This window comes from Oryzias latipes, chromosome 19 (assembly GCF_002234675.1).
Source record: "Oryzias latipes chromosome 19, ASM223467v1".
Lineage (NCBI taxonomy): Eukaryota > Metazoa > Chordata > Actinopteri > Beloniformes > Adrianichthyidae > Oryzias > Oryzias latipes.
The window spans coordinates 17,914,627-17,936,382 of NC_019877.2; the positions used below are offsets into that span (position 1 = coordinate 17,914,627).

The window sequence follows — 21,756 nt, forward strand, 5'->3', positions numbered from 1 at the left end:
GGGTCCAAACTTTTTGTTCTTTTATCCCCATCATTGGCAGTGTTTGAAGAGGCTTGCAAACGAATAATCCGACATTACATCACATCTTACGAATCTTGAGAACTCATGGTGGCAGTCCTTCTATGTTCCTCTCCTGGGCACCAAATTTTCCTATCACCACCTCATCACCTCTGTTTCCTGCACCAAGATGTCCACTGAGGTATGTGCCAATGACTGCTCTCTCACTTCTTGGGATGCTTATAATCACTTCATCAAGGTCCAGCCAGAATTTCTCCTCCAGCTCACATCCTAGCTGTGGTGCATACCCACTAATAACATTAAACATCTATCTTCAGACTCATCACTTTATCTGATACTCTTTCTACCTTTACAACACTACTCACAAACTCTTCCTAAAGATAACTCCTACATTATTTCTCTTGCCATCTCCACCATGATAGAACAACTTGAACCTTGCTCCTAAGCTTCTAACCTTGCTACCTTTCCACCTCGTCTCCTGGACACACAGTATGTCTACCTTCCTCCTCTCCATCCTGTCAACTAACTCTTTACCTTCCTGTCATAGTTTCAACATTCAAAGTTCCTACTCCCAGTCCAACAACTGATGACTTTCCTCTTCTCTCTCTCTTTTACACAAACACACCTTGCTCCTCCCCCCTCTTAGACCAACAGTAGTCCAATTTCCACCGGCACCCTGTTGGTGAACAGCACCAATGGCGGTCGTTGTTAACCGAGGTCTCAACCAATCCGGTTTTGATATAATAGGCCCAATTCGTATATTTGGTTTACTCTTACTTAATTATAGACCTATTAACTCTTAAACACTCTGTAAATGACACACTGAAACCATTAAATATTGTGTTTTTCAAAAGAGGTATCATTTATTGCTTGAAAGAGAGTGAAAGGAAGTAAATTATACAACCCCACTCTGATTATGTTTAACCTAACTTTTTCTTTTTTCTTTTTTACACAAGTTATCTTTATCCAGTTCTGAATTTCTGATATACCAAATTGCAGATCATTAAAAAAACCTTGAGCAATAATAAAATCAAATTACAAAATGATGTACATAATATTGATGTAAGAAGACATTACAGTATTTTAGAAATCACTAGGAGAAATAAGATCAATGTTGGAGAGCAAAGTATTTTTGAATATATACAGTTTTATGGGTCTTTAAAAAAACATTTTTTATTTTAGATTCTTATCGCTGAATGTGGCCTTAACAGTATCCAGGCTTCAGCGACCCTAAAAGGGGTTCAGCGGGTTAAAAAGATGGATGGGTCAGTGGATGTTTGTTCTTCTGGACAAAACGAAATAAGAACAACATCAACATGGGATTCTAACCATAAAAAAGGTTGGTGTTAACCAGATTTCCAGTGTATTACAGAGATTTTTCCGCTCACTTTTTGTTTTTGAACAGAGTATGATTCACTAACATATTAGCATTGTTTGTTTGATAAAATCAGGGAGGATTTTCCATAAACTCTGGCTTTCAAACTGAAGCCTAATTACTTTTCCTGTACTTCATGAACAGGAATTGGACCTGACACTTATGGAGTGGTTCCGAAGAGGGGGATTTCCTGTTGATTGATCCTAATCATTCATTACTAACATTACAAGCTGATTTTTGGCTCATCCTTTTGAGACAGAATTTAATCCATGACATGAATAAACTCAAACTTCCCTTTTTAAAAGTCAGAACTTTAGAACCTTATGATTGATCAAGTTTTGTCCTGGACTGCCTTGCAAAACAGCAGAGTGATGCTAACGAGCCTGAATGTCCTTCCCAAGGCTCTCCCTCAAGAGGGCAGTGTTTGAATGAGATAGCCTCCATCTGTCAGCAGGCATCACATCACAGGGGCGTGAGGGCTGCCAAGCAGCTTTAATTCACAAATTCCAAACAGATATGGAGATATAGAATATCAGATTCTCGTGAAAAGCCTCTGCTAAACTCAGATTTGGTAAACAGACACTTGGTGATGTATTTTCTATTCATGCAGACAGTCCTGATGATGCTGAGAGTCGCTGATGAAGGGTCATTCACACGTCATGAATAATTCATTTGAGTGTGGTCCTTTCCTCAAACATACAGGATCTGATTCCTACACCCCCTTTTCCCTCCCTAGGAAAGATGCCTTCAGAAAGTCGTCATAGTATAGTTGCTGCACCCCCCCCCCCCAACACTTATGTGCGCACTAATTGCGTCACTTGGATTAAGTCAGCTCTCCTCTCTGTCACTCCACCACAACTCTCGTTTCCACTCCTCTCACCTCCTCTTTTCATCTTCTCTGACCTTCATGGTCTCATTCCTTCACTCTTTTTCATGTCTACCTTCCTCTCTCCCCCCATTCACAATGAATCCCTCATCCAGGTTCGACTCCTCCCACTCCGTGTCAGCGCGTAATTGTGCGCTCTGACCGCAAAGTTGGCTTTAAATAGCGCGTCTCGCTTTGGAGAAGGACTCCTCCGTTCCTGCGCGTTCCTGTATTTTTGCTTTTATTTATTTACATTTTTCCCGTCTGCATTTTCTGTAAAAATTTACTCCTGTGTTGAGGTCCATCTGTGCCCCGACAAGCATGCAGGTGTTCGCGGCGCTGCTGCTCTGCAGCTCGGCGCTGCTGCTGCTGCAGGGATGCTGCGCAGCCGCCAAGGGATGGCGGGGAATCAGGAATGATGCTACCGAGCTTTTACCGGACTATGGGCAAAACACGGGCGCGCCGCACGAGGCCATTCTGCACGCAGCCAACAAGAACAACAACAACAGTAACAACACTTTGAATAACAGGGCGAAAAACGGTGGAAGGACTGCAAACACAGTTTCATATAGTAAGTGTCCTTTTAATATTTAAATATTACATCAATTACCTATTTGGGCAAACTTTGTAGAAAAATGTGGTGAAGATAAGCACATGGGTGATTACTAATCCAATCCGCAATTCTAAACAAATATTTTTCCTCTTAAAAGACAGATTTTTAACAAAACACTTTAAAAAACTACTTAAAGAAATTCAACTTTTTTAGTCTATCAAATCTCTAAATAACTGAATAAATATTTTTAAATTGATTGCCAGGATTAGACTCAAGGCTGTCCAGCAGACTGGCTTTTTGTCATTTCCAAATTCAACCTGCTTCCCTTTCAGTATAGGAGCTGATGTGTGTGAGAGTGTGTATTGTTAAATACACTGATGGGGGGGGGGGGGGGGGGGATGATCAGATGCACATTCTTGTGGTTCCTTCCCCAATTCTGTACCCCCCCCCCCCCCCCCCTTCCCAGGTTGTTTCCTTCTGTCTTTATACTATTAGTCAAGCCCTACTTACGCCATAACCATTTGATTGCAACAACATGTTTCCCAAAGCCCTGCAGTTTGCTGTCTTTTTTTTCGGGGGGGGGGGGGGGGGGGGGGTTGTCTTTAGGAGGGTTTTTTAAATAGCTTTTAAAGTACAATCATTTGAGAAGGATTCCCACCTTTGGACAGTATTCCCAGCATGTTATGATTGAGAAGGCCGGATAATGTGATTTAAGATGGGGGGGTGGGGTCATTTTTCCCCCCCTAACAAATAGTATGATTGATTATATTAACAGGAAAACTGATTTCACTAAAGTGAGAGCAATTCTTGAATTTCAAGATGAAAAGATGAGTTGATTTCAACAGGTTGTTGTTTAGGAATATGCAGCACATGTTGGGCTTGGTGGAGAAAAAGCTCTCAGATTATTTCCATCGTGTGGCTTTTGGTCGGGACAGCTCCTCCCTGATCTTTGTGGGGTCACAGCACAGGCTTTGAGACCACAGCCTGGCTTCACTCCAATCCTCTCCCTAGGCTCATCTTTCACTGCCGAGGGGGGTGGGAGAACAAAAATCCACTCACGCAACCGTACATCAGGCCGCCTTTGTTTGAGAGGAGAATAGCAACCGTGCGGTTGGAGAAAGGCGGTGATGTGACAAAACCACCTGACAGGTATTTGTTGCAAAGTGCTGCCAAGGGATCTTTTTTGAAACTGCTCTGGTCCTTGCAGCAGTCGATGGAGAAAAACACCAGATCATATTCTACTGGTTAGAAAAAACCCAACAAAAAACAGGAAAGTCACCTCACATCCATCCTTTGTTCGGGTCTTTATTTTTGGCAAGGAAGGCCACAAAGGAAAACAGATCCCTTTCTGAGTGTGTCATTTCTTAACCAACAATTCCTCCTTTTTATTTTGTGCACACAGCCTGTAAAGAAACACTAGGCAGTGATTCCTGCCTGTTGAAAATGCAGGATTACAAGCTGAGTGTCTCCAATCTGCCGGGCTGATGTCCAAGTTGTGCTGCTCTAAAACAACCAGACTGTCATTTAGTCCTCCGTCACCGCAAACACTTCCTGAGGTCCGGTGCAGGATGCCAGCTTTTTCATCCAAGCCAAACCTCAGTTTGCTTTGATTGGTGTGTTTAATGGCCTTCTGGTCTGGATTTGTTATTTGCTTATTGCTGCCAGTTGCCCTTCTTTATCAAGTAAAAATGATTTGAGTCAAATAGACCTGATTTTGTTTGTTTATTTGTCGATATTTCAGGTCTGGATTTCAGTTGAATGTGTTGGATTTTTTTTTTTTTTTCAGTTGATAGAAATAGAACCGGACAAATGACTGGAAGGAGACCCAGCTGCTGTAAAGAAGCAGTTGACCCACAGATTGATGGTCCCCCTCTGTGTTTCTTTTGGGTTCAGTCCATGTGCATTAACTGCGCTCTCTCCCCCCCCCAGGTGCTTCAGAGCTGAGCTGCAGGGAGCTGCGCTCCACCCGCTACATTACCGACGGATCCTGCCGCAGCGCCAAGCCTGTCAAGGAGCTGGTGTGCTCGGGTCAGTGCCTTCCCGCTTACCTCATGCCGAACTCAATCATCCGTGGAAAGTGGTGGAGGAGCAGCGCTTCAGATTACCGCTGTGTCCCGGCGCACTCCCGCGCACGGAGGGTCCAGCTGCAGTGTCCCAACGGCAACACTCGGACTTACAAAATCCGGGTGGTGACCTCCTGTAAGTGCAAGCGCTTCAGGCCTCACCACAACCAATCGGAAGCCAAGGAGCTGCCAAAGACGCAACGCAACAAGAAGCCCGGCCGCTTGGCTAAAGATCGGAGCAAGAATAGTACTCCACTCACGGGAAACTCGTACTGAACTGAGCAGAGACCAAAGAACTCCGACACACGTCACCCACGATAAATCTCCTTTTCACAAGGAGGGGTGAAAGAGAAAACTGAAAAGTTAAATAAAAGCTAATTTTAAGGCTGATTGAAACAAATCAGTCCATAACTCTCCATCACATGTATTTTGCATGCCACCAAGGGGTTTTCTCTGTAGTAACTGGTCATAAGTTTTATCCAACCTAAACCTCAGCTGGCACGGGCTGTGTCTTTAAGTCAAACAGATACAACTTAAAAAAAAATTATCCTAAAGCTTTAACCACCCCCATCTGTGAAAATCCAGCAGATGCAGAAGCAACACTCGCTTTATCTAAAGCTGAGAAGCTTTGTCTTTGCATCGTAGCAATTGAAATCCAGCTCTTTGAGGTGGAGTGTGCATTTGTTCTGGGGGCTCCAATGTTGGTTTGGAAAGGAACCATCTCCAGACAGTTTTAGCCAAAGAGGGCGATCCTGGTGTAGAATCAGTGTCAGGTACAGTAGCACTTCTCTGGTAACTAAAGGCAGGGAGTCGGGGAGACTGTAGATGGAGAGCAAATTTAGCACCACAGGGGCAGTGGGCTTTCCTGTGAATCCCCTAAATTTGCCAATTCCTGTGTTTGATTCAAGACATTTCTTCCAGACACGGCCGGTTTAGTGGAGAAATGCATAAATGGTGTAGGAGGTTGTTATCTTGGTAGCAGGAGGCTCTTCGTTGTGCCCACACTGGATTTCTCTTGCAGTGCAACCAGTGATAACAGCCTTTCGCGCCTATGTCCATCTGTGGTGTTACTCTGCTGCATTGTACGCCTGCACTACATGTAGATAACCAAAACGTAAAAAAAAAAAAATCCAACCAGCCATTCAGCTCTTCTACAGATCTTAGAACCAGAAACACAGACAAAAAGGCGTTCAACCAGACCGACAAGTGTGCAGAACATAAGAAACATTTCTGTGTTTTGCCAGCTTTGTTTCTGCTCATATTGCTTTCTGATTTCAGTTGTCAAATCCCGCTGGCAAATGCCTTTTTTAAAAACTCTATATTTGGAGGAGCAACTGGAAAGCTGTGAGATGCATGCGCCGTGCTGCATGAACCTCCTTTTTAAAGGTGGAGGGAGGGACAGCCGCTTTTCTAAAGACACAGAGAGGGACTGTTATAGAGACTCATATGCATATTTATTTTTTATTTCCACATTTAAATTATTTATGCAACTTTTTGTAGTAAATGATAGCCATAATTGCCATATATTGTGTTGGAAACTTTGAAAGTAAAAAAGAAATGTACAGAACATGAATAAAATAAGGAATCATATATTTGAAAGTAACTTGTTTGGTATCATTTGTACATATCACACTAAGGTTTGAGATAAAAATATTCACGACTGGCTTACTGATTTATCAATAAGGCACAAAGTTCACATTTTAAACTACACATTTATTAATATATAAAGGTAAAAGGAAACAATTTAATGGTTTATGTTTGGTGCCTTTAAGCGCATGAATTTCAGCAGAATACCTCAAGTTGTTAGGAGCTGGTTTAAGCTGCACCCACAGGTTTTTTTGTGTGAAAGAGTGACTGTTGCAGTTTTACCTGAACCTCCATCTTGATATTCAGATTTTCTCCTGCTGTCTTTTTCAAATGACTTGATGCCTGTTTCCAGGATTTTTTGTTTATTCCCAAGTCATGATTAGTCTCACACCATGCTTGACAGTACAGAAAGTGCACTTCTCAGAAAAAGTTTAGCAACTCCTCATTAATTGAAGTCCTGAAGTTAATTTTTTTTTCAAATTTCCTGAATCTGGCAACAACGTTCTATGGGATTAAAAAAAAAAATTCTGAAAATGCTGCTAAATTTTTTTGAAGAGAAGAAGGGATCTTGCTTCAGAGCCAAAAAGGCCCCGGTTCAAGCCTGGACCTGAAACAGCAAGTTATTGACCTTTTGTCAAAATAATGACAGATTTAACAATGAAGGTTCCATCTAAGTTTAGTCTAAATCACAAAAACTATTGTATTAATAAATGAAACAATCTGGAAAATATTACACTGACTTTTTATACAAATGATAGATTAAATCATCTCAGTAGTTTGGAAGTGACACTCAGCCATTATGCCAAATGATTAATTCACATGACTTTGTGCAGCTGTGCCAGTCTATGAACGTCATTGCAGTTGATGGTCACTCATGATGTCTCATCTACCCCAACAGTTTTTGGTTTAATACGATTGACCTTGAACTTATTTCACAACGCCGTTCTTGGCTAACAGACTTCAGCGTTGGGTTCCTGCCTGTCATATCTGAAGCAAAGTCATCCGCCATACAATCATTTCTCCCTAGAACTCTGGACGTTGTTCCAAGTGCTCAAAGAGTTGTGCAGTAACCAAATAAACTAAAAATCACTGTGGCAACTCTGACGGACTTTGTCCCTAACTGTGCCAATGCAGAACACTATTAGCCTATTACATTTCACACCATAATGCACAGTCATTATGTCATTTTCAAGCCCAGATTTCATAGAGAAAACAGACATGCACTTTCAGTCTGAAACTTATGTGGATGCAGTTTGCAAAGAAACTCAGTAATGCAATCCAAGCATCGCCTTGTGGACTAAAGGCATAAATGCTGACGAAGCATCTGCCATGTATTAAATGTGTGCACACAACCTGCAGGTGACCTCTGCAGAGATGGGAAATACCGAAGTCAAGGAGGATCTACTCCTTGCAAACGTTAAAGGTCTGCGACACTTCGTTTAGGCCTTCATGCAAGTGTCATCAGTGGAGTTTGGAGTACCAGGTGCAGGAGTCCCTCAGGGTCCCTGCTCTGTTACATGCAGAACGAACGTGGCTCAACACACAACTGTGAGAATTCAACAGGAGTCCCAGGTTGACTGATGGCCTCTGGAAGGAATATTTATAGATCTGACAAGCTGGCCGTGATAAATAATTGCTGACTTCCTCTGTCCAAATGGGAAAAAAGCGCTGTGGCGATATGCTGTCAGAGCTCTGTGTGCAGACTCTCAGACACTTATCGTTCCACCGACAACTTCCTACGACAACCAGTTTCTCAATAAAGCTCTCCAACTCGCCACGTCTTTAGCTCTCTTTCAGGCTCTGTGATGCTGTTTCCAGAAATGGCAAAACATCTAGCTTTCCTTCTTTAACCTCAGAGAGGTGGGAAAATATCCAGATTCAGTTCAAAGCTGCAGGCGCAGGCATCAAAACGGACGGAAGTTCTGCATACAGATGATACAGAGATGCTTGTTTTTGCCAACAGTTTTACAAAAACCTGAAACGCCGATGACTCCAAACAGCACCAGCATAAGCTTGTTAGGTGAGCGGCCACCAAAGTAAAATCTTTAGGTTGTTTGGTTAGAATTCTAAGCAATGGACATGTTTACAGAGGTGGATCATACTTACCAGAGTCAGGTCTTCCATGAGAACAAGAAGGAAAATTCTTGTACGTTTTAAGCATTTTTAAGGTATGAACATGCCATGGATGTGACTCGCATTCAAGAACGCACTAAATATGGGTTCTTGAACGTACATCACTACCAAATACATAATGTCCCTGACTGGAGAAAGATTACTGAGCTACGCATGAGAGTGACAGTAATAACCCGAAATGCATGTTTACACATTGCCAAGGATTGGAGTGAACGTAACTTTATTGCCAGGTATTCAATGGGCGGATGATGCTGCTGTTGAACAAATGCCGGCAGAGAGATATGCATTCAGAAACGGCGGTTGTTCACCATCAAGCTCTAAACTCTGGTTACCTAAAACAAATGGGAAACTTAAAAGATCATCAGATTTCTAAGTGAATGAGAGAAGCAAAAGTTTTTTTTCCCAGCTTTCTCTTACTGTTTTCCAGTTCAAATATGGAGTGTTTCATGGCCTCAGATGATAACTAGTTAATACTGAAGAGTTAAAATATGTTTTTGGATGTTCCAAGTTATTTTACCAGGTTTGAAGCTGTTTCAACTTCTTTTTGCTTTACATTTCCAAGCTTTCCTCTAAATCAGCTGAGTGGGTAATTGTTGTCTCATTAACCCTTGTGCTATCCTAGGCACTTCAACGTTGGGAGTTGGGTCATCTAGACCCACTAGAAAGTGCGCTGAACATTTTTTCTTCAATGATTTGTGATCTTCACTGGTGTCCATGGATTACATGAAATGTTTCCACTTTTATCCACCTTTGTCATGGTAGGAATAACACGCCAATGCAAGGGTGGGGTCATCTAAGATAGCACAAGGGTTAAGAGGTACAATCTAAGAAAAAAAGGAAATTATTATTAAAATGAATCAAAATATTTGTAATCCAAACTCTTGACTATAGAAAATTTTGATTTAAGACTCAAAAAACTTATCACTTTTGGTTAAAAATTAATGATGTTCATTTAGAATGTAATATACTTTGACAAAATTTCAAAATTTACATTCTCTGAATAAATGCTAATTTTAGATTTTACAATGATTTATTAAGATGGGCCATTTTGTACTATGGCTGAATTCTCATTTTGTTCACAACTCTTTCTAAAATGAGTCATTTCCACTTGTTACACTATTTTTTTGTCACTGTAATCAAAATATACTATAAATAGTTCCACCAAAACTTAAAAAGTACAAACCATTTGCTTAGAACTAGCAAAAAAAGAAAACTTGCAATGGGGCTTAAACATACTATTTGAAGTCATTCCTTTTTAAATGCTTTATGTGGAAATCCTTTTTTCTAGATTTTGATATCTCATTTTAAGATTTCTTTCATTCATTCATTTTCTATTCCGTTTTATCCCTTTCGGGGTCACGGGCTGCCGGAGCCTATCCCGGCCACTTATGGGCGAAGGCAGGGGGACACCCTGGACAGGTCGCCGGTCTGTGGCAGGGTAGAATGTCCACAATCACGCATCCATCCACTCTCACACTCACACCTATGGACAATTTAGAGTGACCAATTAACCTACGAAGCATGTTTTTGGATGGTGGGAGGAAACCGGAGATCCCGGAGAGAACCCACGCATACACAGGGAGAACATGCAAACTCCACACAGAAAGGTCCCCCATTGAGGTTCTTTTTCAGGTCCCCCAGCCGGGGGCCTTCTTGCTGTAAGGCAAGAGCGCTAACCACTGCGCCACTGTGCATAACAAGATTTCTTGTTAAGTACATTTTTTTTGCTGCATGAAGAGATCATTTTACTACTTTCTTGTAATTTTCTTCTTAACATTGATGTTCTTTTACCATTTTTAGGTTTTCCTCTTTTTGCAGTGTAGAATCCAGAATGGACTTAAACACATGAATCACATTGGTATTCGCTGCTTTGGGTCCTTGAAATGCTTCGATGATGGGAGTATTTCTGCATGAGAAGATAAATTGTCAGAAAGGGCAACAATTTTTCAAGGACAGACAGAGACGGCCCATGGGTCAGGGCCTTCTATGTAAAACCCAGCCTCTCAGTTGAGGCCAAGCATTTGGAGAAGTGAGCCAACCATATGTACACAAGAAAACAGGAGGTGCAAGAGATAGGAAACAGTGCTGTCAACAAACAGCTCCAACCAACCGCAGAAAGTCCCAAGGTTCTGCAGGCAGCCTGTATTTCCTACCTCTATCATCGCCTCATGCTCTATTGTGAAGAAACCCATTACAAACATAAATCTAACGTCATATTTGAGGAAATCTGTTGTTTTCTGCATCAACGTAAAACCTTCTAGTCAAAGTTTTCTGATTTTCTCAGAGAAAACAGAGTTTCAACACCTCAAGTCCTTCATTTTTCTACTGTTATAGCCTCACAGCCTTACTCAGAGTAGAACTGAGGAAGAGTGGAAAGGTCAGTTTAACACGTGAAGTAACTAAAGTTTACACAATCTGTCATTCTGTAATTAGCCTCCATCCAGCAGACTTGAAGGGAGGCTGACATGACCACAGTCATTTACTTTGTGCACCAGCATTACAAGGCCATTCCACATTTGATGTGCTGTAAACTGTTATGCTGCTGAACAAAATTAGAACCACAAACCTCAATCTAAAGAACACAAATAATGTTAAGGAGCGAGGATTTTTCCTTCTGTTACTGAGATGGCTACAGAGAAAATTCTGTCTTTCAAAAAACAAAATACAAATGTGGAAAATTTGATTCTGTTAAAACATATTTTACTGATTTGTGAATTTGGGATTTGTGGTATTTGGGAGCTAAAGCTTAGATTAAAATGTTTTTATTTCATTTAAATTTAGTTAAAGATCCACTCTGATGGAAATTGTATTTTTGGTGTTTTTAACATGTTCTTGTGGCATTTCTTACATGATTGAGGACATACTGTTTATACGAAAAATTAAGCTTCAAATTGCAATTCAAAGTATATCCCACACTGAAGGGCACACTGGATTAGCCACGTTAGCGTGTTCATGATACCTGCACGAATCTTGCTTGCAACACATGAGAAAAACAGACTGATGCCGCTAAAACAAACTTTACTGTGGCTACGCTAACTCAACCTTGTTACACATAAAGAAAACACAGTCCAAACCACTAAAGGTCAGCCGCATTAGTACATTTACAATGACACCCAACCTTGTTTGCTAGACGTGAGAAATACAGACTGATGGGGCTAAAACCAATGTTACTGTGACATTGCTAACTCCCAGGTTTGTTACTAACTCGTAAAAAAATTGACATAGTACAACTCTGCTACACGTTTGTAATAAGACCCAACCTTGTTTGCAATTCGTAAGGAAACTGACTGACATTTTGACAGAGCCCAATTTTACCCTTGACATCCGTAACAACAACCAGATTTAATCCATATATGTGGAGCTCTGGATTACAGTGTAAGTTGTATGTTGTTTATTAAAAAAAAATCTAAGACTCTATGGTGTGAAAAATAAGGTCAGCTTGATTCACTCAGGAGCAGACTCTATAAAACGACACAGGTTTTCTTTTGGGCTAAAAATTGCATAATCATAATTTAAAGACCACTGGGAATGCTTTTCCAATAGAAATTATCAGATTAGGACTTTAAAGATTTCTGTTTTGGGAATTAATCTCAACCCTGCAGTGGACAACACTTAGTGTACTTCCACATTGGAGTACAGCAGAGATATTCGGATTTGGGTCAGTAGTACAGGATTTTTACATGTCAGCTTGCACTTTTTATTCAACTCTTCCTTCTTTTGGTGGTGAAACTCTTTTGTTGTAGCTGTAGCTGACGTGGCATTTCAGTGTATCTTGTTATGATTTCTTCACTTTTTAATGACGCCTGTGCTACTTCACCACAACCAGCTCTGGCGAATTATAAGTAGTATAAAGGTATCTGAGCTGTAATAAAGTGCAGTTTTCATGTGTAAAATGCATGTTTGGGTTTTTTATGTGGGTTATTTGTAGCATGTGTTCACAGGAAGCGTAAGGTATAAATCTGAAGCACCACTGCACTCTGGAAGTGCCCAAAAAGCATCAGATATTTAAAAAAAGATATACAGGATTGGAGTTTAGAGCAAAAACATGATCTAAAATAATGGGTGGTGAGATTTACTGTTGCCCCACTTCATTGATGTAACCCTTGTGCTATCCTAGGCACTTTAACGTTGGGAGTTGGGTCATCTAGACCCACTAGACAGTGTGTTGAACCTTTTTTCTTCAATGATTTATGATCATCACTGGTGTCCATGGATTACATGAAATCTTTCCACCTTTATCCACCTTTGTCATGGTAGGAATAACACGTCAATGCAAGGGTGGGGTTATCTAAGCTAGCACAAGGGTTAACGCAGAACCACAAATTGCCCCTAAGAATTGGATTTTTTTTAGGAGTATAAAAACTCAGTGTAGCAGAACAGAATAAATGAAATGTTTCACAAAGCTTCAGTTTTTGTTCATCACGCCCTTTCCTCTCTAAAGGTATGGACAATAACTGCTCAGACCTACTAACCTTTTACAGTTGTGACTTTTACAAACATGGTTATGGAATCCAGTTTCCCTTTTATTTCTGTTCATTCACTTTCCGTATCTGTTTGCAACTTGTGTTTAGTCTGTAATCTGCCTTTGTTCTGCAATGACAAACTGTTCTGCTACACAAATGGAGACTCACTAATTCTCTTCTGGTCCTGATCACACTCTTCATGCTTGTTATTTCCACAGAGTTCTCCTGTCATGGTCTCTAGCCGGCGCTCGTTATGCTCATTGTTGGCTGTGCACATGCATCGTGACTGCACATACTCCTCGAATTTGTCTGAGCTCTCTGCATGTCTGATGGTATTGCAGCCTTGCACTCTCTGAGGGTTTAGTAAACGTTTTGTTTTGTGTTTTACACCTATTTTGTGCATGTCAAACTGTTGAGTGTTTACACCAGGATTTAAAGTCCCACTCCGATTATTTTTTTGATCTATTTTAAAAGCATTACGAGCATTATGAGTGTTAGAAATGTCTAATTTGACAATCAAAATGGATTAATAAAAATGCTTTTTAATTTTCAAAATGAAGCTACATCAAATGACTCAAAATTAAAATGAAAAAGCAATCCACCAAAATGCTTTTTCCTTTTTCTACTTTAACACAATGACAATGAAAATGGTATTTGACATTTCATTTTCAAAAAGTTAGCAGGTAAATGTGTAGTAAAATTCATTTAGAAATGTTTAATTTGACAATTAAAATTGATTAATAGAAAGGCTTTTTAATTTTCAAAATGTAACTGCATCAAATGACTCAAAAACTGAAAAAGCAATATTTCAAAATGCTTTTTCATTTTATACTTCAAGAGATCCCCTCTTTGGATTTTCGTTTTAATTATGACACAGAATAAGCGGTTTGAAGTATAAAATGAAAAAGCATTTTGAAATATTGCTTTTTCATTTTAATTTTGAGTCATTTGATGCAGTTACATTTTGAAAATTAAAAAGCATTTCTGTAAATCCATTTTAATTGTCAAATTAAACATTTCTAAATGAATTTTGCTACACATTTACCAGATAACTTTTTGAAAATGAAATGTCAAATACTATTTTCATTATCATTTTAATTAAGTGACAGAATAAGCAGTGTTGAGGAAGGAAATGAAAAAGCATTTTGGTGGATTGCTTTTTCATTTTAATTTTGAGTCATTTGATGCAGCTTCATTTTGAAAATGAAAAAGCATTTCTGGTTTTGACTTTTCTTTTTATTTATGCTACACAATCGCTTCCATACTGTGATACTGTGGCACAGCATTGCTGTTATTAAATTGAAGTATTCATAGAAAAGTGTCTCTTTGACACTTACAGTCCACCATGTGCGCTTGTTTGGTTCATAATGCCATCAAGTGTAACACGATCTTCGAGATTTATAATTTGATGATGCTTAAAATCAACGTTCAACTTTAGTCTAAAATCAGCTTTAATCACTGGTTTTAAGGAGTGTATTGGAAGGAACCATTGCCTTTTCAGGAAAATGTCCTTTTTTTCTCCCTTTCTGCTCTCAGAGCCAAACTGAAATGCCAGAGTTTTATTGTTGCTTGGAGAAGATTTGGTTCATTTCATGTTGTTATCACAGTATGTTGAAATCCCTTTGCGAGCCAGCACATTGGACCCAGCAGGAAGAAAAACACAGCAAATGATGTGTTTTCTATCCTCGTTGAAGAGGAATAGATGAGATGAGAGTTAACTCTAACAGCAGATGACTTTTGGCTTTTTTGTTGACACATCCTCTGATGAATGCATAGTTTCAAAGCATGTCAGTCTTCTGACTTTAATGGCCAATCATCAAACACAACAAACTGACATTTCTTAAGAAACATTTTTTTGTTTCCTACAAAAAAAGAAATTGCACATTTCTGCACTTTTTTATGTGTGCAAACCAAGCTTCTTTTAATCTAATGTATCTGAAAAACACTTCCTGGTGGCAAATGATATATGACTCCCACACAGTATGCCCTAAAACCTCTTTTAAATATATCAGGGAGATGGGGCTTTTATTGCATTATTGATCATAATTTGCAGCCCTTGGCAAGGGAAAGGCACATTTAAAAATAAGCCAAATCCCATAAATACAAGCTGATTGCTGTTGTGTCGACACTTAATCACCAAGCAAAAGACACTCTATTTTCCTTTGAATGGCTGCGATGCAAACGACGTGTTCGGTGTCTGGTTCAGATTTGCTGTCTGCCTGGACACTGATGAAACAACTTGCAGAAGCACTAAGCTGAAACATGAAGGAAAGACGCACAATTCCATTCATTCTTGTCTGATTAACTTGAAATGTTTTCTAATCTTTTCAGACCACCAATTCAAAACCAAGAGTTTATAATGTGTGAAAGTGATTCCAGAGGAGGAGAACCCCAAAGACGCAGAAACTGTCGAAGATACGAGGGTCCAGTTTATGAAAATATCTGTGAAAAGTTCTGGTTATGGTTGTACAGCAAAACATCTTCCCTCTAAGAGGAAGTGATTTCAGGGAGGGCTTTATGTGTTTCTGCAGGACAACCTTTTAAGCCAAACTGCATCCTCAAGGAGACCCAGGTCTGCATGTAGCCCAGATCTAAAAGGAAACATTTCGTGCATTATTAAAAAACAAAAACAATTCAAAGATTAATCCGTTCTGACCAATAAAAGATAAAAATGGGAACAACATTCCAGAAGCTCATTAGAGGTTCTGCATATATTAGTTTATTATACAGCCACTAAATCTATTAGAGCTGTAACAAAACATCCATAAAATGTTTAAGTCCTCTGTACTTTTTACTATATTCTAATAAAATAAATGTTGCCTGTGGTTCTATGTCCTTCATGAAATTTCAAATTCTGATACAACAAAGGCCTTAGTTACATGCAAACATAAAAAGATTGACCTGTGGAGGTTCATAGAGTGTGTTGGCCACATCTTAAAGGGAGCGCAAGTGTGTCTTGCAGTATGGCCACCTCAAGGGACGTTCTGACAATGGAACATACCATTGTTGTGTGTGTGTGTGTGAGATAAGTGTATCGTGAAATATTTGTAAGGATATTGTAAGTTATCAAAGTATCAGACAGCAGGCAGACGAAGGTTAAGACAGTTTATTCAGACAAGAAGTCTTAATCAGGAGAGGCTTGACTGGGGGTGGCTGGCAGGAGAGCAGGCCTGCTAGCAGGTGAGTTGGCTGGCTTGTATTTTCAGGAGATGGAGATGTGAACTGGAGCTGGAAATCGGGACAGGAAATGAGAGCGTGAGCAGCAAGACATGCAGGTGGGGAGCTAGGAACAGGGAAGGAAAATAGGATGATCTGGCATTGTGTGAGCTGGATATTTATACTGCAGGAGTGTTAATAGGGAAATGGGCTATGGGTGAGTAGGAGGCTAGATCAGGGTAGGAGGCAGCTCCAGCTACCCTCCGCCAATTCCTACAGCGAGAAAGAGGGGCAGAGAGAGAGCGAGAGAGAGAGAGAGAAAAACAGACACACGAAAACAAAAAGGGGATCCTAACACATTTGTAAGGTTTAGTCCTGGCTCCGAACTAACCGCGTGTGTATCCCTGGGTAAATTTAGCATTAAAATAAATATTCCTACAAGAAAGAGTAAAACCTCATTAATATATTTTAAAACTCTTTGAAAATAATAATATTGTAAAGGGTTTCATAAATATGATTTGCTGTTTTGAATTTGCTTTGGTAAAAATGGTATTATAATCTTGGTAAATTGCCAGAGTATTTTTGTTGTTATGCAGGTGAAAAAGAGGCCGGACTATATTTAAGTTATTCTTTAATTGATTAAATGGATAAGAAAAAAGCTAGTACAGCAAGGGGAAGTTACACAAATGCTGCACGCACGGTGTTTGCACGTGATTCGTCAGGTTCTGTAGGAGACCAACACAAAAGATGCACTAATTGTCTTGATTTTCTCATTTTTAACAGTCAAGCTGGTTGCAAGGAGTGTGCACTTATCAATGGAACGTGCCTGCATCTCTACTACTTCATCTTTAGTTACCCTAAAGTGTTCACTATGACCTGTTGTTCGCAGTATGCCGATAGAAAAAATGTGCAAGAACGTTTGTGCTCTACGGGTGGGATGTGGTCTACAATTGTAAATTTCCTCTGGGCCACCTGCAGGCCCAGGACAGGTTTGCACATTTTTCACCTGCAGACAACCTGTATCCTCCTGTAAAGGCAGCTGGAACTAAGGCTTAAGACATTTTTGTGGATAATAATTATACTGACGTCATGACAGAAGCTGTTCAGTGTCAGTGATTGAACCAACCAAAAACACGAACAAATGCAAAACTTGGTTTTTGGGAAGCAAATTTCTCAGATGGAGGACAGAAGTAGGATCTTCTCAATTGTTTTTTTCCTGGGTTCCAGGTCAATGAGGCTGTCAACATTTCTGCCAAGCACACTACATGCTCTTGATGGGGTGCTGGGTTTTCTGGATGCGGTTCTTAAATGAGCTGGACAATCATGAGCCAACTCTCAAAGTATTTGTGGGGCCATATTTGCAAAAAGCTGAGGTCAGTTTGGCTGCAACCCCAAACAAAAGATGATGTCAAAGCAACAGAAGTGACCTCTTACCCAGGAGACACAGCAGGCCTGCTTTGGCAAACGTATGACAAATTATTGTTACACTGGATTCCTGCCATTCTTGAAATCATATTGGTGATCCAAGTCATAATTCCAGCTTTAAAGACCCACTGAGATGAAAATGATGTTTTTAACATGTTCTTACATCATTACTACGGAGCCCATGTCCTGACATGGATAAAATAAAAAATATCTTATATCCCACAAAATAATATTCCGTTCCCTCGAAATAATCAATTTGTGCGAATGAAATAATTAATTCATGCGTACGAAACAATTATTCACATGATTAGTCATTCATAAAGACGGATGTTAGCGATACTTGGATTTACGGTTCCTTGAGGGGGGGGTTATGTTATGAAGGGGGGTCTAAGGGCAAGGATGCCAGTCTAGTTTAGTCTGTTTAGTTAAAGTTTTAGTATTATCCTATTGAATTCTATGCATTTATGATCCTTTTTGACTGTATATTTACCTTACAAGACTTACAAAGCCCACTGAGATGACTGTTGTTGTGAATTTTGGCTATATAAATAAAATTGAATTGAAAAAAATGGAACATTACGGTTTTGGTTTCTTTGCTTTTTGTGTTCTGTTGTTTTTTGTTCTGTGATGCTTTGAGTTTACTTCCTGTTTTATTTTGTAGGATTTCCTGTTTTGTGTTGGTTTCAAGTTTTACCTTTTCCCCATCTCTCCAGATTGAGTTCACCTGTGTCCCGTCTTGTCTGTGTGTATTTAAGTCTTATCTTTTCCCTTCCTCTTGTGCTGGTCCATATTTTTTAGCTTTGATGTTTTCCCCATTTCAAGTTTTCGAGTGGTTTTCTATTTGTAGTTTTGTTAAGTTATTGAAACTTAACCCTTGTTCACCTGAAACTTCTCCTCTCTGCGCCTGGGTACGTCCTCAACCCCGTTCGTAACATTACCTTCACATTTCTGACTGGTACTGTCTTATTACATTGCATGGAAGACACTGAGGATGTTTAGAGATCAGATTTATTTGATTTAAAAAGGACAAATCCATTGGTAATCATGTCTCCATGTCTCATCCATTCACATCCCGGTACGGTCTCCGTCCTGCCACAAAAGCCGCTTTCCGCGTCTACTTCGATGTCTTTGTGACCCACATTTGTTCAAGAGGGGAAAAATAAAAACAAGAATGATCTATTTATTATTGTCTCGATAAAAATAAGAAAAATATCATCATATTTAGGATTCCCAAGCTTGCTGTTTCCTCCAGCCTAGCTCGCTCGAGCAAAGAGCTGTGTGCTACGCACTCCGGCCCACCACCCGCAAAGCTCTTTTGCTTGTCATTCCGGCATTCGGGCAGCTTGCTGATTTGTTACTAAATAAATAGGAATAATAATATTCAGGACTTGCCTTTCATTAACATACTTGTTAGCAGTCACTTAACATCCGAAGGCTACATGCTACGTATGCCATCACGGATCACACATATCCCATAATGCATCTCGACCAATCACCGGGGCCCTGTTACTGTGATGCATGCAAATACAACAGGACAAATGATGGGCTACGTTGCATGTAGCCTAGTAGCCTTCAGATGTAAATTGACTGCTAAAGAGTATGTTAATAAAAGACAAGTCCTGAATATTATTATTCCTATTCGACCCTAAACTACAATATCCGCTGGCTGTCCATCTACCGGCCAACTAGCTGCCTGAATGCGGGCATGACGGGCTAAAGAGCTCCGCGGTGGGCGGGAGCTTTTAGGAGCTATGTGTCCGGTAGGCGAAGTAGCAAGCTTGGGCATCCTAAATCTTATATTTTTCTTGTTTTCATCGCAAAAATAAGCATTCTTGTTTATATTTTTCCCCTCTTGAACGAATGTGGGTCACAGAGACACGGAAGTAGCGGCAGAAAGCAGCTTTTGCAGCAGGATGGAGTGTGTGTGTGTGTGTGAAGGATTCCAGACATAGAGACCTGATTACTGATGCTTTTGTGCTTTTTAAAATAAATAATTTTGATCTCTAAACATCATCTGTGTGATCAGTGCAATGTAATGAGACACACACAGACAGAAATGTGAAGGTATCTGCGATAAATCCAAATATTGCTAACATCCGTGTCTATGAATAACTTATGACGTGAATAATTGTACTTGTGGTGCGTTCAAATACAACAGGTTAATGATGGGCTTGGTAGCATGTAGCCTACTAGCCTTCGGATGTAAAGTGACTGCTAAAGAGTATGTTAATAAAAGACAAGTCCTGAATTATTATTCCTATTCGAGCCTAAACTACAATATCCCACACCGCAGCTGGCTGGCCAGTAGATGGCCCGAATGCCGGTATGAAAAGCAAAAGCAGCTGGGTAGCTTGGTTGGTAAGGTGAAAGGCAACCACGCAGGGACCAGGGTTCGATTACCGGAGGGGAGTAAACAATGGTAAACAATGGGGTCAATTACCAAATCAATGGCGAGCAATTAACATCACCCAGTGGGGGCCCTTGGGCGGGACCCCTTAACCCTGAGCGTGGTCACCGCTCCACCAGGGGATGGGTCAAATGCTGGGAAGAATTTCCCCATTGTGGGATAAATAAAGTATCAATTATTATTATTTTTATTATTATTAAAAGAGCTCTGCAGTGGAGATGGGAGCTACGTCTGGAGCATTGTTTTTATTTTCCCTTTCTTGAATGAATGTGAGTCACAGAGACACGGAAGTTACCGCTGAAAGCGGCTTTTGCGGCAGGATGGGAAGCATATCCGTGTTTAAATGACTTATGACGTGAATAATTATTTGGTTTGCACCAATTAATTATTGCGTGGGAACGAGATATGCTTTTTGTGGAAACAAGATATTATTTTGTTCGCACAAATTAATTGTTTTGTGGGAACTAGATATTATTTTGAGGGAATTAGATATTATTTATTTTGGTCCATGTCAGGACACGGGCTCCATACATTTGTCTGATGATGGAGGACACATATAAAGAGAATTAAGCTCAAAATTTTATTTCTGAGCTGAGGAAAAAATGCAATTTGAAAAATAGCTTATTTGTAGTGTCGAAAATATGGTGGGCGGGCCACAAGCTCCCTGTTCCGCTCTGCAATAGGGAGGAGAAGTGGGGCTGAGTTGCTCCAAACCAACAGTCCCACCCACAACTCAGAGGTGAATTTCTAATTATTTGACAAAGATTAGCATTATCATAAAAATTACCACTGGGAATGCCTTTACAATAGATCAAAAGATGTAGAAATTGGCTTATTTGATGGGAAGGTGAGCACCAGTCATAACACCAATTTAAAACTATGTTTATAAACAGAACGTGTGTATAAACTGCACTTTAATGCAAACTAGTTAGGTAATACTTAATATTTATCATTTATAAAGCTCCTGATATGCATTGTGGGTTGTTTTTATGATGTAAACAAGTGTTTTATTTTGTGTATTTTATTATTATTGATGACCTGAGCTGCTCGTCTTCAGTGCCCTTTTAGTACAATTTTCACATCTTCAAGAGTTTCTATTTCATGAATGAAGACTTTGAAACTGAATTCTCATTAAAAACACCAAAAACATACATCAACCCCTTCAGGGTTCCGCTTCAGAATCAGCAGCCAGTGATGAAGATGAGCGAAGGAACAGAAAAGCCCAGGGTAGTTCCGTCAGTCTGAAGTTCATCCACCTTTGGAACAGCCATGTTACAGACAGCGATCACTTCCCACCTTCAGCTGAACGGTTACCAACTTAAAGTTCATTTCCAAGTCAGATATCTTCTTATTTTTCTTGCTCTCCCTCATCATGTAATGGCGAGTGACGGTGAGAGTGCTTTCTGCTCCCATAAATAAGACAGAGGAATGATCCTGCCTGTTTCATCCATCACCGGGCTGGAGCTGTGTTTGTAGAGCAGTACTCAGGGAGAGGGGGCTGGATTCATCCATGTTCCCAGCAGCCATCCCCCTGTGGGAAATTCATGCAGCCATTAAACACCTCATGGCAGCCCTTTAGCTAGAGGGCCAGCTGAACCGAATACAAAGCCGTCGTCCCACAGGTTCTCCAGTCTTCCCTGTGGACGTGTCAGACAGGTTTTCCATTTAACGTTATGGTGCATTTCCAAAGCTGCACCGATAAAGGAAAACC

The 21,756-nt window shown here is 40.1% G+C and overlaps 1 protein-coding gene across 1 annotated transcript; it reads left to right on the forward strand.

Moving 5' to 3' along the window:
• Positions 1-2,249: 2,249 nt before the first annotated feature.
• sost (sclerostin) lies at positions 2,250-6,475 on the forward strand. The gene is made up of 2 exons (XM_004080635.4): positions 2,250-2,829; positions 4,741-6,475. The coding sequence occupies exons 1-2, from the start codon at positions 2,580-2,582 to the stop codon at positions 5,148-5,150; spliced, it is 660 nt and encodes a 219-aa protein (XP_004080683.1). The 5' UTR covers positions 2,250-2,579; the 3' UTR covers positions 5,151-6,475.
• Positions 6,476-21,756: the final 15,281 nt, after the last annotated feature.